General features: G+C 43.4%; 1 protein-coding gene across 7 annotated transcripts in view; it reads right to left on the bottom strand.

Moving 5' to 3' along the window:
* Window positions 1-27,168, bottom strand: part of MAP4K4 (mitogen-activated protein kinase kinase kinase kinase 4) — a 171,877-nt gene that overhangs the window by 75,274 nt on the left and 69,435 nt on the right. For all 7 annotated transcript variants that reach the window (XM_051641362.1, XM_051641276.1, XM_051641204.1 and 4 more), the window contains exon 3: window positions 17,282-17,338. In XM_051641362.1, the coding sequence (XP_051497322.1) occupies window positions 17,282-17,338 (57 nt within the window). The remainder of the gene's footprint in view (window positions 1-17,281; window positions 17,339-27,168) is intronic.

A 27,168-nucleotide genomic window follows, 5' to 3' on the forward strand; every position in this document is an offset into this window, starting at 1 on the left:
GAGAACTGCTCCTCCCAGCAGTGACAGAGCAGAGGATCAACACCAGGTTGGTAGCTGTAACACAGCCACCCCTACACACACACACGGAAATGCTCTGTTCAAGCCCTCAAACTACCTGCTCCTTTTGCAAAGGGCAAACCCAGGCCCGTGACTGATGACAGACCAGACCCAGGGTTTCTGGGTTTCCTCCACACTCTTCTGCAGCATTCCTGAAACCTAGAACCCAACAGCAGCTTTGGGGATGACAAAGCACCACCAACCTCAGCTGCTTTGCAGGAATGAACAGAAAAGAAATAACTGAAAATCTCTGGGCTGTGAGCAGCTTTCCTGGGGCAAAGACATCTCATCAACTGCCTGTTCACCCAAGAATGAGATCCATGCTTATAACCCTAAGAGTTTCCAAAGCAGGAAGGACTACAGATATTATATTTTACCTTTAAAATACACTTGTGTTCAGAAACAGATCTCTTTTTTTAAAAAAGGATATCCATTACAGAATTATTTACAACTGACTGACAAGATTATGATGATGACAACTCTGTTATTATCAGGTCAAATCACTTCAATTACAATTTATCAGCAGACACACAAACAATGTGACTCACAGCTACTGTTTTCTTTAGCACACACTAGGTCCTTCCTAAAACAAGAGAGAAGATAGACAACATCTACCAGTAACAAATGCAGCTGCTGACGAAAAGAATTCAGGGATGTCTGCAAGGGGCAAATTTTCCTTCATGTTTGTGCCAAACCCTTCTGGAGGACCAATGACAACCAAGGCTGAGACCAAAAGGCTTTTCCTTTGTGTTCAGACAGGAACAAAGGTATGTCCAAGTCTGGGCACGTGTGATAAGTGGTTTCTTTATAAAATCAGTTAGCGAAGTTTTGATTTTCCTTGGTAGATTAATGCTGACTTATGCACAGCATTTAAAATTGCCCTGTGCTGCCAAAGCTCTATAAAGGCTGTGCACTTCAGTGTACAAGTAAGTGCATTTGGCGCTACGCCACTATGTACAAAATCATTTTCATGCAGCTGCCAGCAGAAGGGAACTATATTCTTGAACCAGATGTTTTTGTTGTCAGCGCTGCCAAGCACGCCTGGAAACCTCACAGCTGAGCGGTGCTGCAGGAGTGAATTAACAATGAACAGAGCCACAAGATGCTCCTGTCCATCTATCAAATGGGGTGTCACAGCCCCCTCCCCCCCTTCCTCCCTCTCTCTGAGCAAGGAAGTTGCTGATAGTCAGCTAATTAGTTACCTGTCCATCAGGATAAATAAAAGTAACAAATGCTTGCAGAAAATATTACACACCAGCTGCATTTACCCTTAGCTGGACAGGTGACAACGAGACCATGACTAACAGCCAAGAAAATTGGACTGGAGAAGATATAAATGGTCCTAATACTACAGTACATTTGTTTTTGCTGCTGGGCTGTGAACAGGCTTGCACTTATTAAACAGTATTTCACCTCAAAAATCAGAGCTCTTGCTCTCCACTTTTACAAACAAACAGCTCAGATCCCAGTACAAGTCCCTCACTCTTGAGCTTAAAACCCTGGGAGCCCTGGCAGGAATCTGGGAACAGAGGTCCACTTCCCAACCCTGACTCCAGCTCCTGCTGGGGCTCACCTCTTCTCCTCCCTGCTACTCCATGGCTGCAAAGCAGGGGCTCCCACCAGCTCCCAACCTGGCCTTGCCTTTCACTACTGCACCCGGACCAGCAGAGGGGACTCTAGGGGATACAGTAACAGAAATAATATATTATCCAACAGCTGCTTAAAGCTGCACAGCAGGCAGAAAGCAGTCCAAACAGAAACCAGGGAGCTATGCACTAACACTCAGGTGTTGATAAGAAGAAAATAAAGTTCACTCGGACAAAAACTCTCCTTGACTACACTTAACCAACCACAAGCCCTGTAAGAGAAACCTGTGAGGCCAGGCCACCCCCTCCTAGAAAGAAAAATCCCTCCAACACGTAGGGAAGGAAACCCTCCCCAGCACAGTGAAGGGTGAAGAGCTTACGGTGAGGGGATTGCTGATTTGTTTTTTCCACTCCCTGGGCATCACACATGTTCAAAACAAAAGGTGGCAGAAAAAGGACATATGTCTGCATGTTGTGAGATGCTTTGGGGTCTCTCTTCTCAGACAGGCAGTTCGGACAGGCGCAGCCCACTCCTGTACCACAAGCCACTGGTAAAAAGCAACACTCAGCAACTTGGCTGTAAAATAAACACACGCCTAACGTGTTTTACTGAAATCTTCCCATACGGGAATAATCCGACCTCCCTCAAACAGGGTATCATTTTGGTTTCACCAGCCTCCAGTAGCCACCACATCTCCTGCACCAAACGTGGCCCCAGCCTGCCCAGCTGTGCCTGGGAGTCATGCTCACCTCCAATGCTGGGAGCAGCACCTTCCTTAAGGATAAACTCAAAAGTTACATGTTTAAAAAAATAGACAACAAGAGACAGCCTCTCTAGTCTGGATAAATAAATAATCTCCTTCTCAGGAACTTTTCCCTTAAAACAGAAGTAATGCTACCACTACAGGTTTTCAGGGGAAGATGATTTGTGAGCAGGGAAAGGCCTGTAATTCTGTGCTTGGAGTACTCACCTCAACAGATATTACAACATTTTACAATGCTAGCCTCATTACATGATGAAGTGACAGTCTGAAAAAAATTTCCCTTAATCACAGTGATTTGAAACCAAACAAAGAACAATTAGCCCAGCCAAAGGGGCGGGGTTAGGGAGGTATTTACTTCCAAAGGAAGAAACCCAAGTTGTTTGGAGAGTTCCAAAATTCAGGAGGATGTACTTTAAGGCACCAGATTTGCCCACGGCAGAGCTGTGTGGCAATAAAGCCATGTACAAAGGGACAGGCTGCAGCAACCCTGCCAGCTCCAGTTCCACCACCAAGGCAAGGATTGGCCAGTCAGTTCGGAAACATTACCAAGCAGCACAGAAGCAGCAGAAATCCCACACACAGCAAATCATACCTCTCCAATAGCTGGAGAGAGGCAGCTAAGTGAAAGACCATGTGTTGTGGAGGTCAGCTTCTGCCAGACTACAGGCATCTGAACAACGGCCGTCACAGCTGGAGGCTCCTCTCCTGCGGTTTCCTGCAGCCTCATCCCTCCAATGGGCGCATGGAGAAATCCCAAAGCCCAGTCAAAAAGGAAAGTCTCCCAGAAATTGTTGGTTAAATTGGTTAAGCTTGTCTTTGCCAGTTCGCTAACAAATGATGCTCCACCAGCAAAAGCCTTTAGCTGTGCTCTGGCCGGCATGAATTAAAAAGCAAGAGGTGGGGGACAGACGGGACGGTGCAGGGGGAGAGCGTGTTACAGAATAGGAAAAGGAAGCAGGGAGGCTATTATAAAGATCACAAAACATAATTTTAAAAATTAAGGAAGTTTTAAAGTCATGGGTGCTTTTTCTTTTTTTCTTCTCTTCTTCTTTTTTTTTCTTTTCCCTCCAACAACTTTCCCCAAATCAGCTCCATCTGTAGTCTCCACGCATCTGGAGGTTTCTGCCAAAGCTTCAGTAGCAAAGAACTAGCATTTGCCTTTCAATTGCAGCCATTATGGGCTCCAGCGTTCCCACACCATGGAGAGAAATCAGAGGCCCTCACACTTCTCCCTGGGCTAATGCCGAGCCACCGATCCAAAGCACAAAGGGTGATGGCAGTGCATGTGTGCTGCTGCATATAAAGGCAAGACACATTGGCAAAAAAAGGACTTTGCTGCTTTTCATGACCTATAAAACTTCCTCACTGGGAACGGGCTTGGCTGAGGGCAGCTCTCCAACTCACTGGCAAACCACTTCAAAGCAAGACACCCAGCTAAGGTTGCCTTTCATACAATACAACCCTTATTCCCTCATGCCTTTGGTTCATGAGTTCACTTTTCCCCAGGAGCCACAATGCATGCTGCCATGCAGCCGTAACAACCCAGTTTTGGCCACCTCTCCCCAGCACTGACACTGGGGTGCTGGGCCTGGAGAGTGGGCACGTGCCCATGCACTCCAACAACCTGCACATCCTGGCCTCTTCTCGAACATGCAGGACACCACAACACCATTTATCTGCTGTTAACTGCCCAGCACCTCTCCTTGGCTCACACCTGAAGTGCCGGATAATGCAGAGTACTAACCACTATACAAGAAGAGAAGGTTAAAGAAGAGGATAAAATGGGAGGGGGGGGGTGGAAAAAGTAATCATGAAACAACTTCTCTGAATGGAAGATGCAAAAACTACTGAACACCAGTGAGCTCCTACTACCACAATTCAAAGGTCGTCGCTGTGTTGCTGCGTAGTAGGTTTCAGAAGAAACTTCCGGCTCTTGATAGCGTGTAGAAGGCAAGCAGGTTTCTCATCTGAAGCCCCCTAGTGATGGCCAAAAGCACAGCAGTCACACAAGTACTCATTTTGAGTGCAACCAGGAGGAAAAATATAGACAAACCCTTGTGCAACAGATCACTGCTCATCAGCCATGCCAGGTCAAGATGGCCATGTCTCAAGGAGCATGTAACAGCTTGTGGAGCCAGAGCATGTTTATCCACATTGTAAGTAGCTATTTGTCCTCCAAAGGCTGATGAATATGGGTATGTTGTGAACAAACATGGATTAGATCCCTATTCCCAAACATGTATCAATCCATCATGAGCAGTTATTAAGTAACACCCAGACAAAAAAAAAATCTGGAGAATTCACAAGAATGTAGGCTTAATACTAAATGTCTTTTTTTCCTCCAATCTCAAAACACTGAAATCCAACTTTTTTATCTATATTGTGCCTTAACAATAAGCTCCTGAACACTCTTGAGTTTCCACAACTATGTTCATCCCATGCATTATCGAGCAGCAGAGAAGACCAGCAGAACAACTACAGTTTTCTTTCTAGAAAAAATTCTTATTAAGTGCCAGCCAGTCTTTGCTCCCCTCTGGATCCAGCACTGCCTCAGGGATGCTACTGTATCAGGTCTTTTCTATGAAACTGTGTAACACCCAAACCTACTCATTCAGCAACCAGCTGCATGAGCTTCAACTATTACAGAACTAGCTATATATTTTTAATATCTCAAAGTGACAAATCATTAGATGCATCATATGCAAAAATGTTAAAATGAGCACTGTCTCCCACTGTAAATTCTGCTCTTGTACTTTCTATATCTTAAGACCACTTTAAACTACTACCAAAAAATCTGCTGATTTAAGTCGTATCTAACTACTACATAGAGGGAAAAAAAACCTATACCAAATGAATTAACAGTGGCTCCACACAAGCATACACAGCAAGGGCAGGCTCAGCTTTTGTTTTGGACTTAGCAAACAGATGTCTTTCAAAAGTAGATCTACTTTGGCTATCTGGATTAGACCACTAAAGGGTTGTTTTCTTTTGCCATTCACTGACCAAATCATCATCAAACTCAGGATTAACAAGGTTCTTTTGCCTGCAAATAGAGGTCCAGGTCAAAAAAGTGGTTCACCTAAGCCAGTCTCTCGCAGGTCACCAGATGGGAGGCAGCTCACATCACAACAGCTTCAGCACAGGTTTTCCACCTCTGCCATTAGAACAGAGCTTGCCACCCAGAGCTTTTTTGATCTGACATTAGCCTGAACAATGGAATCTAGAATCACAATAAATATTATGGAAATGGTCCAAAGCAGAAAGTGAAGTAATTTCTGAGGCAAGCAAGTGAATTAAAAATAGCCTGCTGTGCAGTGGAAAAAATCACAAGGTGGGGGAATCCCTGCAAAAGACTTTTACACTCCATTCTTTATTTCTAAATGTGCAGGTGTGGGGCACTACAAAGAGTCCCTCAGCGGCCATCACAGGTGGTCAAGGAAGATGTGGCCGAACTGTTGGAAAGGAATCACAGATGGTTTTCCTCCAGAATTCACACTGCAGAGGGAAGGCTCCAGTCTCACAGGCAGCCCCACGGCTGTAACCCTGAGGAAATGCTGAAGATGAAGATGCTGTCGCTGTGGACCAGCTCCCAGCCACAGCCTCTCCCTGCCCTGCTTGGCCTCTCTCACCAAACCCCAGACAGCTTCTGCTGGGGCAAAAATAGTAGAAAGCTGATCTGCATTAGAAAAGGAAAGAAAAGATGTTTTTGACAGTAGAGCTCTCTGAAGGATGGGACTGGATAGATGCTGCTACTTCAAGGGCAGCTAGGAAAGAGAGGGAAGAGAAGAAGGGCTGCCCCTGAAGTAGCAGCCAGATATCAAATTGGCTTTGCTGTCCCATAAAACCGTATCTTGAGGGTCAAGTAAATAGAAAATAGGGGAAGCCCACAGACACCTATGTCAGGAGGAATCTGAACATTTACAAACAGAAAATGCTACTGTTCCTCCTTTCTTTCCTGCCAGTGGGAGAAATCCTTTCCTGATTTTACATAGGTGTTTGTTTGATTACATTTGTAGGCATGGGAAAGAGAATGAGTTTGCATTTACAAGCTGATCCTTCCATTTTTACAAGAACAGTGCATACTCTAACAATTTGTGTTGCAAATCAAGACTAGGCAAGGCAGATTTCCCAAACTCCTTTAACCAACATGGAAGAGCAGCAGCAATTCTGAAATAGCAAAAAGTATCAGCCTCAGGGACTCAAATTCAAGTGGAGACTTGTTTGACAGTGCAGCCCCCTCTGATCTATAAATCTGAAGAGATATATACATATACGAAAAAAAAAACAACAAAACAACTAAAACTATCATTTTGGAATTGACTCAAAGGCTTTAAACAATTTTTTGCAGCAAGAGATGCAAAAAGAAAAATTCAGAATGAAAAACAAATAACTAATTTATAAAAACAGGTTGGTCTCACAGGCTCAAAGAGAGGAAACACCAATAAATGCTAGAGAAAAGGACACTGACGTAAAATATGCAAGAGACAAATAAAACCCTCCTTAATGGCACTGCCTTTGCATCAGTGTTTCCACAGCAGTGACTCACGGCTGCCTGGCCGCCTGCAGCCCCGGCCAGGAGGACAGGTTAGTGCAGGGAGAGCCAAGCAGCCAGCAGCCAGCCACAGGGATCCTCAATCTCCCTGCTGCCTGTGGTTGTTCTGCCCAATTACATTTCCATTCCGTAAAATACTCCACACAAGAAAACAATTTTGCAGGAATTGTGGACACTCTCCTTTCTTGCTCTCGCATGCTGAGCCAAGGTGCTTTGCCAGGCTGGTAACAGTAACCTGAAGGTCTCTGGGCTGCTCCATTTGCACTAGGATTTCCACTTAGTTCTTACCAGCTCTAGAATAAAACACTTAAATTCAGTTCAGGAAGAAGGAACTACAGTGGAAAATACCCCTGCTCTAGGGAAACACCACAGACACACTTCATACATCAGTCAGCATGCAAAAAATCAGAAAGTTCATTTCTGGAACTGACTCCTCTACTAGGCAGAGAGAGGGACATCTGTGAAGGCCCCCATCCTCCTGAAGAATGAGGTGCAAAAGATGGGAGGTTCTTGAACTCTCACCACACATTTTGCAGCAGTGATGTGCTGCATAAAGAAACAACTATTCTACCTGGTGGACGCGAGGCAAAAAAACAACAGCAATGTGTTTGCTCCCCACACAGAAACAGTAGCTGCTTTTGCAGCCAACTTGTTCGCTTCTCCCAGATGCCCCTTTCAGATCTAAATATTTAAGAAATAAAGCCTGACCAAAAAAAAAGAAAAATCAACAGGGATTATCAGGACAAAAAGATGCCTTCTTGGCCAGTCTCCCATTGGTCAAATCCTACTTGACAGACTGCTGCTGTCTTACTGAGAGAGATGGCAAGGACAGGAGAGCAAAACTAAAACGTGCACTTATTATGAAGCACCAATCTTTGTAATTTAATTACAACACCTTTGCACCTTCATCTAGCAATAGAAAAGGTTCTCTACCAGAGAGAAAGCATGTTCATTAATCCCTTTTGGATTAAACCTATCTAGAGGAATGTATCCAGGCCCCTTGTTGGAAAGGACTTGAGGCGTTTCTAGGCTCAGGAGACAAGAAGCATCTTCTCCCGTATTGATCAACTGAACTAGTTTTGCACAGTATCTTCAAGGTTCTTTTAACACTTATCTCAGCCATGTGCTTCCCATTGCATAATTTAAGAGATTGGGCACGAGGGGAGAAGAATGCTTTCCTATTAGGCACAAGGGGAGTATTCATGGTGGTTACAAGTCAGCTTAGAGTACAATGAATTCCCAGGTCCTTGAGCATTAGCACTTGCTGCCATAATCTCCAGTTTTAGGAACTGGGCTTTAAGACTGTATTTTAGCCAACAGCTCCCTACATAATCACTCAAACAGCATCTTGCAAAAGGAGCACTGTTGAGGGACTTAGAGCAAATATTTTCTCTCATTAAATGATGGAGAATAACACTGCTATTTTATATTTAAATATACATATGTTAAGAGAGAGAGGGAGCTAGATCATGCAGGATAATCTTCAACATACAATACTATTTGTGGACTCGTGTATTAAAGAAAGAAACAGAAGGAGATTTAAAAATGCTTAAAAGTATTTTGCATGTACTACCCTGCTCACATTCCTATAGCTGCAGCACTCAACTTGTAAGCCAAGCATCAGAACTTTTTCTTTAAAAAGAAAAAAAAAAACAATCTATCTCCTCCTGATTTACTGCAAAACAGTGGCCAGCTGACTGATAAAAGATAGCAGCTAAGGTCTGCCTGCCATTCCCAAAACAGAGGCTATAAATTTTAGCCTCTCTCTTCTCCACACAGCTTGTCAGTTTTCACATAACTTGCCAGGACTTTGTATCTTTGGAATTTCTCTTCCTCATCAAACTTGGCTGAAGTTGGCCAGCAGATCCAAAAGGTATCTGGTGGAAAAGAAGGCAGGACACAAGCACTATTGCCAAGAAGCTCCATTTCCTTGGGAAATGAAGATAAAAACATGGAATGTCACAGTAAAAACTGGAGGAGCCCACAGGCAGGTGCAGTTTATGAAGCTACAATTAAGCACAGTCAAGAAAGATTACATTTCAAGCAGATAAGTCCCCTTTAACATAAGCAGCAAATTAATTCTCCTCCCTTTGATCCCAATGCCCAAGCCAGATTTTAAAGTGCACCTCTGAAATGCAGCAGCGCACACTGGATCTGGGATCTCTTGCTTGCCTAATGAGGCAGGAGGACTACACCACAGACCTGAGTTCTTGATACTTACTAAAATGAAAACACAATGTGCTGTCATAATCCTTATTGGTTTTACTCTGCCCCAGCTGGCAAGAGCACACATGCTCTAACACTGTATTGACAGGGTTGCCTTGTTTTCCTTGAGTAGAAAATATGTCTGATTCACCGGGGGTAAATGGAGCTGTGCTGTGTGTCTGATAGAAATGATACAAAATGCAGTCCTGTAGTTTTTGCTATTATCTGCACACAAAACATTTCTGTTTCCCATCAGAACTCAAATCTCCTCAGACAGCTTCAGCAAACAGAGCATGAGAAGGCAGCAGTGAAATGCCTGTGTCGAGGCCACCTGCACAATCGCTCCCCTTGGCTCAGAAGAAATTCACTAGAACTTGTACGGGCTATTATTGCTCAAATTCATGTCAGCGCAGGCATGACCCATAGGTCAAATACTATGACTGTGAAAGCATCTGCACACTACCCACACAGAGCCTTCACCACTCTTAGTGTGAGGGTCCAGATTACCCTAACAGGCACTAGCAGTCATTTGTGTACATCTACAAATCACATTGTCATTAGTGACTTTCTCGTCAATGCCAACAGCTGGTCTTCAGAGGACTACAAGTACCAAGCCTAAGGACTGGTGAAAAAAAGGCACAAGAGTATAGTTCATTGCACGAGTACCACCCACTTGGACTGATAAACAGTGTGCAACAGTGCTCTTACTCATTACAATTATGATTAGAGATGTCAGTAGCTTACCTAGAGGACTTACGCTTTCCTTCTGAGTGTGTCAAGGCAGTCACACCATCAGACCAAAGAAAATAATGTTTTAAGGAAAAAGTCCAGACTTGTCCAAAGAGCTCAAGGCTTGCAGAGAAATCTTAATACACACACACCTGTCCTTTTGCCAATGGACGTCAGCTGTAGCCTACACAGCCATCTAGTTTCCATTATGCTTCAGTACCAAACATGTGCTCTCACATACTGACAAGCAATAACAGATCTCAGTGCCATAGCTGAGTATATCCTGAGCATCATCTGTTGTGCTACAGCAGAACATTACCTCATTCTCTTACAGTCAGGTAGGCAACATTTTAAAGCTGCCTCCCTAATCCAGGGGATTCTTCTGCGTTTCAAACTACAGCAAGGTTCCCCCTATATGGCTATAAATTCAGTTTGTGTAACAAACTACATTACAATTTACAGAGCAGTGACAAAACATCCTTTTCTAGGTAGGACAAAAACGTTGTACATCAGACCTCTCATAAGCATAGACACGAGGAGAAAGCAGAGGCAACACAGGTTTCTTCGCACTTTCTTACTACAGCGATCGACGATCAGCCTTGAGTATGAAACCAGCTCCTGGCTTCAGTTGAAAAGTCAAGCAACAGGAATACCACTAAACAAGCACCATGAAGCCTTCACAGTCAAAGCTCTTTTGCTTTGACAGGTAATAGATGCTGGTGAGGTGCCCTCAAGGTTCTTCGTGGCAAAAGGAAAACATCTGTTTCTTCCAGCTTTGAAACAGTCAGGTTCCAAAGCAAGCATGTTAAAAATACAGAGCATGCAAGCAGCCTTCCACCCAGGTGAAAAATCTTGCTCTAACAAGAAATCATATACTGAAAAAAGCAGATAAGGAAACAATACATACAAATGTTTTACAACTCGTTTTTTCTCTCCCCGTTGCCAGTTTTTCCTCCAACCACTGTATCAGTGTGAAGTTGCTCTTTGCTAGGACACAGCAATGCAGAGCCTTGGTGCTTGACACCAGCTCTCTCCCGTCAAGCCACATTACATATGATTTCCCAAGCTGCTTGACAACAGCCACGGCTTTCTGCCCTGATCACAAACCATTTGTGGAGCTCCCTATTTGCACTCCCACATCAAACTTAACATCCTCCCCTTCCCAAATAAGCTTCTCCAGCCTGACAATCTCGCTAACCACTCCAGGACTTGGACGAAAAGAGTGAAAGTTTGCCCTTCATCCCATGTGGTGCCACCACTGCTCCAGGAAATTTTCTTGATTCACATCCAAAAATTGCAGATCTGACTCAAGCCAGATGTTAGTTTTTATTTCCTTTGCTGGGAGATAAAGTAACTGGTCCTTTTATGACTGAAAGGACAGAGGGTTCTTCAGAGCTAAATGTTGCTCTATTCTGTCAAGACTATGAGCTGGCAGGCTAACCACTGTTCTGTCACCCAACGACAGGGCAGTTGCGACATGTCTGACACTGCGAGCCCCCCTGCAAGGCCCTGTGCACACCCCTTACCTTCAAGACACACAGGACCACCCCTGCCCAACTCTAACAGGGGTCTTGAAGAGAAACCAGCAGTACAGAGCTGAAAGGGACTGCAGCAGAGCCTGGTCCCACACAGACATCAGCCAGCACCGCAGACCCTGCCAGCACCACAGGCCTGAACCTCCAGGCATCAGGGCGGTGGTGAAGAACAGGGAAGAACTGTGCCAAGCTGCTGGGCAAGGGAATGCAACAGAGGTACGTGCAGGATCTCAAATAAAGGAGGGAAACGGTCAATTATACAAAAGCTTTGCAGCTGAAAAAAGGCTGCCCCATGGGCTGCAAGGCTATTGTAACATTTTTTTACCTCCTCCCAAACCAGACTTTACAGCTCAAGGGACCACTCTGTCCAGCCCTGCTTTCCTCTCAACTGCAACAGAAAGTTCCAAGCAGTTCTTTCTTTTTTTCTGCCTTTTTTTTATTTAAACCTAAACTCTGGGACTGAATAGAGGTTAATCAGCTTCAGGAGAGACTGGACACCAGGGCTGTCCACACTGTAAATACTTTTCTTATTTATGCCTTTTCCACAGCATGATTCTTTGTTTTGTCAAAGGACGAAACTTCAACTAAGGACTGTAAAATTTTGTACAGACCAGCAGTAAGCAAACTCACATTTGATGGACAAGCAAGTAAGATGACAGCAGCCCCCGTGGGAACAATATGGGTGTTTAGGTCCTTCACATATTTTCCCAAGTCGATATCAAGAGGAAGGGACATGGAAAAGGCTTAAGTAACTCTACTGGCTTCAGATTTGCTTTGGCTAACTTCACAGCATGGACTAGTACATAAGAGATTTATCAGGCAACTGCACTAAGGCAGGTAAAGCAGTGCACTCATGTCTCTACACTAAAAGGCCACCTCAAATTCAGCCTCTCCAAACTAGTTTGCTTCAGTTCTGTTGCACAGTGCTGTGAGAATCCCCTTCAAACAGATGAAAATCCACACATCATCTTTGGGTTTTTGTGAAGAAAAAAAAAAAAACACCACATAAAAGTTAGGGAAAACTGTTTGTGGTTTTTACTTTTGTTCTCCCCTCATTTTGTCTGCCTGCATGTGTGGGAACACAGACATCTATATTTATCTGCAGTCTTTCTGTAAACTGCTTTTGGGATGTCTTATGGACAATGGATAAATCATCCACATGACTGCAGTTTATAACACCACGTAGGCCATAAGATACAGACTCACAAGAATCAAAGTGACTTGCCTACTGCAACAGAAAAAAGGCAGTCAGCAGAGTCAGGAAGACGGCAATGAATAATTTGGGTAACCTTTCCTGTCTAGGTATGAGAGATGTGCCACATTTTCTGCAGGCCTAGAGGTTTTGGTTTGGGGTTGTTAATTTTTCTGCAGAGCACGTAGAGAAAGGGCAAGACAGGCGAGCACTAAAAGCAATCCAGCTTCTTTCATAAATCAGCAGGATACAGTATCCAGTTGTTTACTTAGCATAATTTTACACAGACTAGACTGGACAAGTCATGAAACACTGGGCACAAGAGCTGAGAAATGCTGCTATTAAAAAGGCATGCGGAAAACTTTCCCAAGGGATGCCAAGAGTGTGTGTGGGAAGAGGTAGGAGGAAGAAGCAGCAGCATCAGGGTTTATAACAAACAGAAAAGAAGTGATTATGTTTTCCCCTCAAAATCAGTTAGTAAACCTTTCAAAGAGAAAAGCATGGCTGGAAGGGGAACCAGGAGCGACACCGGAAACAATCATGCAGCTGCAGAGAAAACCTCCAGAAGAGTTAAACAGAGTCAAGCTGCAAGGGTGTAATGCAAGGCAACAGCTTTGATGCAAACAGATTTGCCAAGTAAGCTTTGCTAAGGTTTTGAATGTTACTTGTTTCACAAGAAAATGGATTCTTCTAACTAAAAGGGTAACTGCCAAATCTTACAGCGTCCTTGCACTGCATGTGATAACATCAGTCACGGCTCAGTTGGTCCACTACAGTGCTGCACACCAGTACAAGCCAGGAGCTCATGGAAACCTGACAGCATGGCCAGCGAGTGGAAGGGGTCAACACAGACTATACACTGCCTTCTCTAAAGCCATGACACAAAAGGAGCAGAGATCCTACAATGGAAATATTAAAGAAAGACTACAGGAATCTCTCAAATAATGCCACCCCCCCACATCCCACACCCATATATGTTCAGCCTGAGATTCATCCTACATAATTACATTTTGGAAAATAATTTTAAAAGCATGTATATGCTGATAGTTCGTATTGTTCCCCTTTTATGGTCATTGGGCTCATTCCAACAACAGAATAGCATTCAATTGAGGAGGACTGGTGGATTTTTGTTTTTATTTGTTCTGTGCTCCAGTGATTTTTTTTCTACCCTACGTGTACTCTTACTTTATCCTCAGAAATTGAAAATAGAACCTACATGCACATCATTCCATAGGAAGACTTATGGATCTCTAGATCTTCCAGATTCTTTAGTGCTTGCTTTAGTGCTGTAGATCTATAAAGATCTGCACAATCTTCTAGATCTTTTCTTAACTTGTTTAGAGATGAAGAAAGTGGAAGAGACAGGGAAGTTTTATGCACATCAACACACCCCCAACATTTCAGGCAGCAGTACTAACTAGTCATAATATATTCAAAGATCAAGCTGACATCTTCAGCCCACCTCCTTTTTTCTCATCCTTACCACCATTCTTTTCAAAATTAAAATCTGAAGAGAAAACCACAAGAAAAGCTGAAAAGGATGAAGAGCATTTCCACAGTGCAATGTACATTACAGAGCTGTAATATTTCTTCCAGTGTCTCTAGTCAGAGGTTATACAATTTCATTTCCTTTATACCAACCAAAACTTTTTAAGGAAAGCCTTCGCTCTGACTTTGACATCCCTCCCATTCGGGTGATCAAAGCTTCACAGCCCAGAACTGATGTAACCTCACTGAGCCTGAGCAATATGTGAATTGCAGAATCAGGGCCTTGAAAATTGAAAATCTGGGGCGTGCCCACAGAGTGTGCCAACACATTAGGCTTTCTAATTTGTAAAGCATTTGGCAAAGTAAGCACTGGATCAGAGGTATCCCAAAAAAAAAAAAAGAAAGTCTTGTGTCTGTTCTCAGTGCAGGTTAAACAAAATAATCAGATATCCTCCACTTAAGCAGAAAGGCATGACACTGCCAGTAAAACATGCACAGAGGCACAAATCACCTAGAGCTTCAGCAGCTGTTCATTAAAAAAATAATATTTTTTTTTAAAAAATCACAATTTCAGTTCTGTAGAAGTTTCCACTCAAGCCTCATTCCCAGCAGGCATGAATGTAGTTACCATTAGTCTACCAGAGCAGCTCTTATAACTGTAGCTTTTAAAGTAGGCCAAAAAGGTAAATTTGAGGGTATGGTTCCTTCAGTATTTCTTTTAGGGCAGCGCTGAGAGTGGCAGTCACTGTCACCTTGGTCCCCATGTTCTCTCCTCACACTGTTCCCAGAAGCTGTAGTGGTCACCATAAGCTATTAACAGGATGAAGCTGCATAGTCCACCAGCAAAAGGAGGTGTTCATTAAACCATCCCTTGAGGAACTGAAGCATACGGTAGCACCGTCAATTTGAGCTACTGCCCCTTCTACCCCATGGCCATTGGCATCTCTTTCCACTCTCTTACCATCTTCTTCATAGCGACAGCACAACTGTTTGTAATGTTATGTGCTACACTAGATCAACAAACCAATCCAGGTTATAAATAAGCTGGGGAAAGAGAGGAGTGAGGGTATTTTTAACCTGGAACTGGGGCCTGTTTGCTGATACAAGTCACCATCTGGTCCTGGGGCAATTGTGCCGGCACAAGTGTTGGGAAACAGGCAAGGAACCAGAGAGCAAGAATGGACAGGAATATCACCGGCCACATCTGCCACTGAGAAAATGGTACATGCAACAGTATCACCCGTGCCTGGTGTTAGCAACAGTATCATCCAACCCTGGTGTTAAAAAGTGGAGCTGAGTTAGCACGACTTGAAAGAATTTACACCACATTTTTAGCCTCTGCAGGCTCCATTACTTTGAAGTGAAAACACATGAGCTGCACTGGTAGGAATGACAACACTTTTAAGCTGCATGGGGCTAATGTCTTCAAACTCCTCCCTCTTGACTGCCCTTCATCCCCTAAAAGAGCATGAGCTTGTGATATAAAACACAGACAGCACCAATAGGCAACTGGCTTATCAAAATCAGCCAAAAATTAAAGAAAGTTTGAAGACATAAGCCATCTCCCACAACACAAGTTTAGCCATACTACAGACAGCGTTTGTCAATTGTTTCCCTTCTGCTGTGCAACCTTTCCATTGCAAGTGGTTGTCATTAATATATGCTATTAAAAACAGAGAGAGTGTGTAGTACAGCCAATCTTAATGTCATGTGCCTTTGTCATGCACAGTCCAGCAAGCCACTCTGTGTAAAACGGCTGCAAAAATGGTAATGTTTGCTGTGCAAAAAAACATTTACTGAACATCAACGAACCTTCATTCTTCTCTGGTTTGCCTGCTTGTTAACTGCAGCAAAAGAGCACTGCCTCCTCATGAAGTCAGCTTTTGAAAATCTGCAGCTGAAAACTGATTTTTATCAGGCCATCTTAAAAAGTAAGAATGTCTAGCTCTTGGCAGACACAAAAGCTTAACTTAGAGAGCAGCAGTCACACTGTCCATCGATCACAAGGAGATTCTGAGATATGACTGAAGTCCTACCAGTTAACTTGTTTTCCTCCTTCTCCTATCTGTTTACCCATTACACTCCAGCCACTCAACTAGGAGCTTGTGTCAAAGACCATTTTTTACTTCTGGTGCCTATACACAAGCTAAAATACAAATCACTCTGCAGCAGCACCCTTGTAGAAGTTTTGTTTAATATAACCAGCTTGCTGAAGCCCCCCTCTGCTCTGTACAATGCACACACATTAACATAATTTTTCCCCTAATACCTGCATAAGATTGTGATGTTCAGCAAAATAAGCTGCCTGGCCTGAAGAGGCACAACCTCTCTTCAGAACTGTGGTATCAGTCAAGCATTGCAGATATCACACAGGAGGATTTAATTCAGTTTTATATCTGAAGCTGTTGTTTTTATTTGCAGCTGTAACTCCATAAAACACAAATGGAATCAACAGGGAAAACCCCACACTTTTCCTGGTCTGTTCTGAAGACTTAATTTCAACTGATTGCTTTTTGAACAGCATTAACTGCAAGACATCTAAGGATTCAAATATGGGCATATATTTTTTATTTCTTTGGCTGGGTTAATTTCCCATCTCTCCTATCTAAAGCTCCACAGTAAATCCCCCTGGGTCAGTTACAACTACTACTTTACACTGCTGAATTCTGCCAGCAATCTGCTCATCACTCCTGCAGATGTTTCTGCTTTCAGGCTTCTGGGAACTTCATCGAACCCATTTCCTTTGAATACATGTACACGCTTTTTAGGTTGCAAATGTACCAGGGAAACTATTGTCCTCTAAGCCAAGCAGTCTCTTCACTTTATTTTTCAGTAAAAGCAAAATGCTACATTTAATAGAAAAAAAGTAGGAAGCAGGGAAATTTACTTCTTTCCCCATTACGAGGAATTTCTTGAAAGGGAATGCTATGCATGCTTGTACGTCCTGGGACCAGCCCAAGCAATTTGTGAGGGCCAGAGGCCCCTGCATGCAAGTGCACAAAAAAATCTCTCAAAGGGCAGATGGGCTCGAGGGGTCAGGTTCTGCAAACAGAAACCAAGTGATCATGTGCAAGGACCATGCCCTTCAAATAAATATAAGGTAAGCCACAGGCCATCTCTCAACATTAAATCCTACCCATATTGCTAATAAAAAAGAATGTTTCACTACTCACCTCGGTAACATCCATGACTTTGATGGCTGCCAGCTGACCCGTTTTGACATGCCGACCCTGAAGAACAAAGAGAACCATCAGCACCAGGGTCTCACCCACCCCTTCAGCATACACAGAGCAAAACATTCTGATGAGAGCTCCAGCCACTGGGTTTTCCCCAGCTGTGCTGGACCCTTCTGATACTTCACATGAACAAACCCCAAGTCCTCTAGACAGCTTAAAAAAAAAAAAAAAATCTCTCTAAAATATTCTAACACAAATCTTAGAACCCATTTCTTTTTCTGTACATTAGAAGGATCATTATAAAGATTAAGCACAGACAGATTACATTCACAGCTTCCCTTATATTTACTTCAGCAAAGCTCACAGTCAGTACTGATCATTTATTAATATGCCAGAATAGTTAAAGTCCATGTATTGCACATTTTATTTCCATGCACCAGTGCCTAGCACCTGCGTGATATTTTACTGGGTAAATGAAAGCATGCTCAGGGGGCTGCAAAAGGACATCTCTGTTTTGGTCTTCACTAGTAAAAAAAAAAAAATTAAAGTGAGGTTTCTTCAAGTGATGCATCAGACCTGCGAGAGCTCTCTTTGCCACACTCACGATAGCTAGACAAGAACTAGACATCACCTCCCTTCAGCTATGCCACCATAAGGGTACAATTTCTCAGTACAGCTGGAGCTGAATGAACGGATTCCAGCTCCTGTTGCAGGGAGCTCCTACCCTTCCTTCCCCTGCCTCCCTCCAACCTCCTGTCACATATTTCTCCCAGGAGCACTCAGCTCTTTCTGGCACTCATCGGATCATATGATAAGCTGATTGAGATCACTGAAATGGCAGAAAGTTAACACAGAAAAAGCAAAATGCGGGGTGGGGTGGGGGACTGCAGATCAGGAAATTAAACTGGTTTGCTCTGCAACAAGAGCAGAGCCAGAGCTTGCAGGAGGTGGATTGCATGGCTGGGAAGCAGGGAGCACAACCAGCTCCTCCAGCCATGGTGGGCTGTAACTTGCCTCAGCCAACTTCTGACAAAAAACTTTTTTGCTCCAGTATATTTTCACACGAGGTGGGGCCATATCAATTAGCTGTTCTGTATTTTTTCTCTAAACAGGCACTTAGAAATGGACCCAATGTTGGTATTTTCCAGCTCTCCACTTAACACCCAGCAGTCCGCCCTGAGAGTTCCAGCCAAATAGCCTGGTCTCTCAATACTTTTCACCAGCACCATCCCCAAAGGCTCTTCTCTGAATCAGTGAGGTTCTCCAGCAAAAAGTATACCCACTACACTTCTCTTTTATCACACATAATGATAAAAAACACAACAAAACTTTTCACTGAAGTTACAGTTCCTTTATCCTTATTCTCCTAAGTCTCCTAGGCAGAAATCTATATGTAGCATCCATTGTAGGTGATGAACACCTATAGTATTCTTTTTTCCTGGACTAACTTACCAACTCTACAGATTCCTTCAAGATTGGTACCCCAAAACTGAAGCACCTCAATTCACTAGTCTCTTTGGAGAAATCTTGATCCTGTCATAGCTTATGATGGCCTCCATGAAGGTAGTGGTATTTATTGGCACCAGGCATTGCTGGTGCATTAAAGAGTGAAATGCTGCAGAATTCACAGCCATTGCTCTCTTTCACAACTCATATTGTGCTGTGCTCACCCCTTATTAATCAAACCACATGATTTCTATAAATAAATCACTGTACCCTGGCTTCTGCTGGCTCTGTAAACTCTATTGCATGCATTTCTTTTTACAGCTTGGTCGCAAGCTAGCTTTGATTTTTAAATAAAGTTAGGGTCATAACATGTGCAGTGGTGAACACCGACCTCACCTTGACCTTACTTACTACTTCTTGAACCAAAGCCTTTCAGCAAGCCCAAGAGAGATGCAATTCCAATTTCTCACCCCAGACCTCTGCCTAATTACAGAAGCCTGTGGTATTCTCAATACCTACCACCCCACCAAGGAAGGAGGGGAAAATATTTTACACTGAGCTGGAGAAAAAGCCTCCTCTCAGCTCTGCTGTGATTCCCCACAACTCTGAGGAAGGAACTAAAAGGCCCAAGGATGTGGGGAAACACACTGTAAAGTACAAAAAGAAAATGCTAAAGATAAGAGTGGAACAAGGACGTCTCAGAGGAAAGAGGCTCACAACACTAGGGAGGACTGAGAAAGAAAGAAACTTTTTTTAAAAACAGTGAAATACGGTTCACCATTCATTCAGTAGCAAAATGGGAATGCTAAAATGGTGGCAGAATACATTCCAAGTGGAAAAAGTGGCACACAGAACTGTGAAATAGGAAGACATCCATGGGATGCCACATATTTTATGGCAAGTTTGCTCTATTTGTCTTTTTGAATCTATGAACTACTGGTGGGTTTGCTATTTCCAGAGAGAAGCCTGATATTTCCCAGGGCTCAGTTTCACAGCTTTTCTCAATATGCTGTTCCTCCCTGCAAGACTGGCCCACTCGGGATGACTAATGTGCACCAGCCCAACCATCCTCCCTCTGCAGCTGTACAGGATCCTGCTGGTGCCACCATCAGTCCCTATCAAAACCTGTGCTGCCACAGCTACAGAGCACTGCAATTGCTCGTGGTTTGCTTTGCTCTTTCTGCAGCAGGGGTGGGAAACACTTCTCCATAACCCTCCTCAGGGACTGGAAAGCAAATGAACGGCAGACTGTGGGAAGTGTGGGCTGCTCAGTATCCCAGGCCAAATTTAAACCTTGGTCATTTCAGAATATTGTTAAAAATTGCTCCAAATACCCTTTTCATAATATATGGAGTATTCATAACTTAAGCATCTACAACATTTATGGGGGTGGGTTTGCATGACATTAATTTATATGAGGGAAGTAAAAGGACATTTTGAAGCCACGTTTTTTTCATTAAAAACATTTTTAGAAGGAAGGAAAAAGCAAACATCACAAGCACAAAATATAAGCACAAGCTGAGTTTTTGTTTGTTTGTTTATCTGCTTAACAGCTCTGCTCAAGAACAGACTTGTCAAACTATTACCATGCTGGTATAATTTTGCTTGCAACATGAAATGGCTAAGCATTCCCATTTCTCAAACTGATCTTCAGATTTTCATAGCCAGCCTTTGCTCTGGAAAAATTTGTCTGCATTAAAAATAGTAATAATAAAATCACAAAGTGGTTTAATATGACAAAAGAACCACAAAAAAAATCAGAGATGGGAGAAACCCACTGAACTCAGTCTCCTAGGATTAAAATTTATTCAAATCACATTCCCAGGGCACTTCAAAATGTGGTAACCATTAAGGCCCCATCCAGACACCATCTCAGCAACACCACCAGCTAACACTCCAGCAGAACAACATTTTTCTTGCTGAAGGAGGCCCCTTCTTTATCTCTGTCTGGAGCTGCAGCCCCTCAGGATGTCCTAGGCTCCCCCATCTACAGGGTGCTGGGTGGATAGAGGTTCATACAACTTTGTTTCTCCCAGCAAATTGTTGGCAATTACCACCTGAATATCTGAAAAACACTATAGGATTGCAAAAAACAACCCATGCTAACTGAAAGCAGCAGTTTCTTAAAATATTACTAGATACCAAATATCAGAGGCTGGGGATCACAGGATAACTGTCACCTGGCCAGAAAGTTAAGTATGCGTATGAAAAAGGCAATGAAGATGACAGCAACCTACATGCATCTTGTTAAGTATAACATTACTGTCTGCAAAGCCAACAGACTGTCCTACCTCATGGAAAAGAACCCATCAACACATCCCTTCATTTAGACCATGTTAAAATTTTATCAACCAAAATTTCCAAACTACTTGTTGTTACGTAGGCATGCTCCCCTCCTTTCCCTCTTTTCATGAATCTATTCATATTTGAGCTGTTGTTTATCCTCCCAAGGAAGTAATGTAAGAATATTTTTAAGACCACTACTGCACCATTTTATTTTTAAATGGCCCATTGGGATAAGCAAGTCCATGGAATTGAGCCTGCTGACCCCAAATCTTGTTCTGTTTCTTCTCATGCAGATGACAGAAAGTTCATTTACATATGGAGAGTTTTAAAATACAGCTCTTCTAATCCACATAGGAACACTGCAGCATTTAACTCGATCTTAAACTCAATCTACTACTTAAGCATATTCCCAGTCATGTCTGATAGCAATATGCTTTTTATTTGTCATCTCAGTGGGCTCTCTGCATGCTGAAGAGCTGAGGGGACAAGGGGAATCCTTGGTAGACTGCCAAGATCTGCAGAACATCATAAATTTCAAGCCTACCCACACTCTCCAACTCAGTTAATACACCTACTTCTTGCCTCTTTCTTCCTCTGCACACATTATTACTGTAAAATTTTTCTTTGGAAAAGGTTCAAAGGCAAGTGGTGTTATGTGCTGGGTTTTTTGGTGCTTTTTTTTTAAGGCTAAGATTCCTTAATATTATCAAAGAACTATGCAAATTAAATGCAAAAGAAATCATATCAGCTCCCTTACCTCTTCCCCCCGCTAATTATCCAAGATATGTATTCCACAGTAATCTAATTCTCCTACTAACACATTTTCCAGCTGGTGTATTAATGTGCCTTTGGAGGAGCTGTTCCTGGAAGCCTGCTCCCCTGCTAAATGGCATGAAAGTGGAACATGGGGCAACATCACAAATTAAGGAAGGAAGGCAGCATGTGTGACCCCTGACTTGCAAGTTTGAATTATCCTGTGCAGTGTACACCATTAAGTCTTTGGAAAACTTTTCCAACCTCCCCGTATCCTATGCTGACAGTTATGGAAAGAAAAGCAACTGAGTTGGAAAATAATCTAGTAATTCACATTTCAGTTGCTACAATGTAGATGGAAGCAGCAGATTAAATTTAAACATACTAGCAACTGAAAACTCACCAGGGTACCAGCTCTTAGTAGTTCTGCACAATGCCCCTGTGCCAAAATGAACTTTTCAATTTGCTTCTCACTTTGTTGTCTCTAAACTCCTACCTGCCTGAGGCAATAGGCCATGGAGCAATACCCTGCTATTAGGTTGCACACACCAGTGCAATAAATGATACCTTATTATTACAATGCATGTTTACCATCAGCTCTCTTTGTCACTTGCCAACACAGAAAGTTGCAGACCAACCAACTCCAGATTGCAAATACTTGGACTCTACAAGATGTTTCTTCCCAGAAAGGTTAAGTCTACCCTGTGAAAAGCAACAGGAGTGAAGCTGGTGGAGAAAAAAGAACATGAGTTTTTGACAGGAAAAAAGGCAGAATGGAACAAAGTGAAAGCAACCTCCCCAGTTAAAACCAAGTAACAAAATACAAGATGTTCTTATGCAAAAAGTCTACCTAGTTGCATTTGTAGCCAAAATAATACTGTTCCTACTGATACAGCATTCTGTAAGCTAGCTAATCACAGGCTCCAGTGATGGACATAAATTTGTAAAAAAGGGATAATGTTTATCTGGCATGGAAGCTTCTTCTAGAATAAAAATCAGCAAACAAAGTCAGCACAAAAGCCTGGCAAATCACTGCAAAAACACATGAGAAGTAAAAAAGACCAACATCATTGTTCTTTCTTCCTGTTGGACAATTTCTAAACCAAAACCAACCAGAAGCTATTATACACTCCCACTGTTTAAGTCAAAGACAGGACAAGGTTCTGTGTTTTCTGCCTAACTCTTGACATCAAATGCCTGGAAAGCAAAACAGAAAACAACATCTCTATCCTGCTTCAGACATCCACAGGCTCACTAGCTGTCTATTGAAGAAATAATAATGACAATTTATGCATGCATAGTACTGACTTCTGTGAAGTATGAAAGACACACAGTTATTATTAGTACTGTACTTCTAGGGACAAAGTGAAAAGATGTTTCCCTCTAGTAAGGAAAAGAGAGTCCTATGCACTGTTGTTGTTTTGTTGTTTTGTTTTTTTTTTACCAGAGGCATTTCCTTCTCCAAAAGAGCTCATTACCTAAATAGGAAAAAGGAAAGAAAAGAAAGGAGGAGGACAGGTAAGGGACAGGATGGTGGGGAAACCATGGCAGAAAGCCACAATCTGACTTTCCCAGGACTGCAACAGGTCAACAGCAGAGCTCAGTTCAGAGGTGTCTCTGCTGACCCCCAGCACCTTGCCCAGCAGTCTGCCTCACCCTGACAACCAGCAGGAGATGTTTTTGTCTGAGGGGAGAGGACACGAAGAGAACTGCAATGGCAGACAGCTCTCTCACCACTTCACCTGGAAAACAATATCAATTCCCCATAGGGCCTTTGACAGATTTGCCTGATGATTATGCTCATTTCAGTTCACAGCCATGGAAACATCTGACAGGGCAATAGACAGAAAAACACTAGCAAAAGGAGGGGATGTTGCAGGGGAGGAGGAGGGTATGAGGTCTACCAGTGGTACAGTTTAAGACCATGGCCGTCCCTTCGTTACTCATATGCACCAATTCAGACAGCTTGGATCCCCTAAGGCTACACATTGAATGGCTCAAATGGCACAAAACACTCCCTTAACAAGTGGAGCTTAGAGATTTCCCTCTTTCTTTTCCTTCCCAACTACCAAGCAGGAAAGGCTGACAAACAGGTCCACTGGCAACACTGGCAGTAAGGCTGTGACGTGGTTTTCCACAAGTCCTTAATTCCAGGACATTGAGAAGTTTTTAAGAGATGCATTTTGCTGAGTGCTGCCCCTCCATCAGACACCCTAGCCATCAGCTGGTTTCTGGAACAAGCTTTCCTAGAATGATAGACTGCCAGGCTGGAAGGGAGCTCAAAGATCATCTGGTCTAACCTTTCCTGGCAAAAGCATTGTCTAGACAAGCTAACCCAGCACCCTGTCCAGCTGAATCTTAGAAGTGTCCAAAGTTGGGGAATTCACCACTTCCCAATGGCTGATTGTTCTCATGAAAAGATTTCTTTCTGTCCAACCAGAATCTCCCCAGAAATAACCTGTACTCATTTCCCCTTGTCTTTTCCATGTGATTCTTTTTGAAAAGGGTGTCTTTATCATCTTCATAGCCACCCTTTAAGTACTGAAACATGGCTGCTCTTTTGGTGGCTAATTGCCTGAGTTTTGCTGCTCTTTAGGAGGCCAGCTGCCCCAGATTTGATGCTTCTTCTACAGGGATACTTGATCTAACTGCCTTGAGGCCCCAGCCTGGAAAATACACTCTTTAAGATCCACCCTTGAAGTCATCATCCCATCCTTCCAGCCACCATCAAGCCATGCCCAGATTTAGGGATCTTCACCAAAAAACCGTCACTCATTTTCTCTTATATTAGAGTCCCCACTCTCTGCCCTTCTCAAAAAGAGAAGGGCTTCTAACCTTATTACTAATTGTAATTTTTTCTGGATTAAAACGTATCTAGGTAATTTAGTTGGGACACTACTGAAAGACAAAAAAAACACCCCAAACTAAAACAAAAGAAGGAAACCCGAGCAGAGGCACAACTCCCACACAGACATGGTTGGCTCAGAGTACATTTGGCTTCCTCTGGAAACATCAACCAAAATCTGCTGTGCCCAGCTCTGATTGAAATCAGTTCTTCACCCTACCTTAAAGGTTTTAACAGTCACTAAATCCTTCCCTCCTAACACTGACTTGTCTCCTCGGACCCCCTGCAATGGTTTCTTACGCAGAACAATTTCTTTCTGGCAACTGTAATCAAAAACAAGCCAGATAGAGAACATCAAGAAAATAATTTAGACCAAAATGGTAAAATATGTGTTTGTAGATACAAAATGACATGGGATACAGACACAGATGACTTCTGTATATACCTCAACCACTTTCAACACCAGACAACCTCTGTTGGATCTCAGCCACCAACTGAAGGAGAGGAGGGTTTGGTGGTGTGGCCATAACAAGTCCCTGCAGCAGGGTCAACATTGATCAATCATGTTGATAGGTGACCATCACATGTTGCCAGAGTGAGCCCTGTGCTCAACAGGTGCCACCCCACCGTTACACAACCACCCAGAGCCACTTCAGAGAGATGTCATGGTGCACCAGGCACTGCTTTCACCTCAGACCAAGTGCAGCCCAAACCACCTGGGTTCCCAATGGGGGCTTTGAAACAATGCAGGTGCCTTCTTAGCTGAGAGAGACAGCAGAGAAAGGGCAGAGTCTCATGTTGCTCCTCCAGAGTGACCTCAAAATAAGCCTGGATGAGAAGAGCCCAGGGCTGCTTCTCTTTCTTTGTTTGCTTTTTAAATCAATCCATATCAACATTTAACTCATCATCCCTGTATGTGCAAATCTGAGCTTTCTGACCAAATGGAGCAATTGACACCTTGTGACCAAGGCCTTCTGCAAACCCAGGCAAGCCTAGGCCCAATTCACTTTGCTCACAGCCAAGAAGCTGCTGAGAAACCACCTCCGTGCTCGGCACACATCTCTTGAAAGAGAAGAGACACCCCTGACAAACACTGTCACTTCCACACACTGTTGCTACAGCAGCTGTGGCAGACAAACACCTACCAACCTTTTCAAAGCTTTGGTATTTGGCCCAGTCATACAACTTGGGATAAAAGCACAAAATGTAAGCATTTGGTACACAGAAATGCCAAAAGACCTACACAGAACACCCACTTTTATTTGGGAGGGAAGTTAAAAAAAAAAATCAACACTAAAGCAGAGTCAGTCCCTCAGGCCCCCTGCACCAACACTGCTGCAAGCAGCAGGCACTTTCTTGGGCTATATCGTCAGAGAAGGAAAACCAAGTCCAGCCAATACCATGCTCAGACAAAGGACATGGCCAGCATGGAACAACATGCAGCTACGTAATCAACACCTACTGAGGAACAGGCAAAACCTACCCCAGGCAACAAGAGGAAGCTGTCCCTCACTGGGTGGCATCCAGCAGGCACAGACACCACATGTTTGGCTACCCTGGCAGCGCCTGGCTGCTCAAGGCACTGTCCTGCCATGTCATAGAAACAGAATGGTTTGGATTGGAAGTGGCCTTTGAAGCTCATCTTGCCCAATGCCCATGCAGTAAGCAGGGACACCTTCAACTAGATCAAGTTGCTCAGAGCCCTATCCAACCTGACCTTCTGTTTCTTGGGATGGAGCTTCTACCACCTCTCCAGGCAACCTGTACCCGTGCTTGACCATCCTCATTGTAAAAAACGTCTTCCTAGTATCTAGTCTAAATCTACTTTCTATTTTATAAATATATATAAATATGAAACTATTACCCCTTGTTCTATCACTACAGACCCTGCTAAAAAGTTTGTTCCCAACTTTCTTACAGACCCCCTTTAAGTATTAAAAGGCTGCAATAAGGGCTCCCTGCAGCCTTCTCCAGGCTGAACAACCCCAACTGTCTCAGCCTGTCTGCATAGGAGAGATGGTCCAGCCCTCTGATCATCTCTGTGACCTTCCTCTGAACTCGCTCCTCCAGCTCCATGTCTTTCTTGTGCTGAGGACTACTGAACTGGACACAGTACTCCAGGTGGGGTCTCCTCAAAGCAGAGCAGAGGCAGAGAATCACCTCCCGCAACCTGCTGGCCATGTCCATCAGCCTCCTTCCCAGCAAGCGCTGGGAGAGGTATTAAATAGAAATTATCTTTTTCTTTAACTTGAAGCATGCTAAACAGATGGGGGAATTACTTAGGAAGGTACAAAACCTCATAGTAAATACAAAAGACATGGTAGGAGGGGAAGAGGGAAAATAATTGGCTCCCTTGCTTTTATTTCCCTTTTTAATAGGTTTTTCTGTTTGTTGTTGATTCAGCCTGCTGGGTAAGGAGGAGCCCAACACACATGCTGCCACATTGGGCTGTCCCCCCCTGAGAGAGCCCTGCCTTTTGTCTACATGCACCAGAAGATGCTAACAAACACATCGTGTAGAGGGGATCTGAAGGTATCATTGGACTGCTTTACAT

Source organism: Apus apus, chromosome 1 (assembly GCF_020740795.1).
Source record: "Apus apus isolate bApuApu2 chromosome 1, bApuApu2.pri.cur, whole genome shotgun sequence".
Classification (NCBI taxonomy): domain Eukaryota; kingdom Metazoa; phylum Chordata; class Aves; order Apodiformes; family Apodidae; genus Apus; species Apus apus.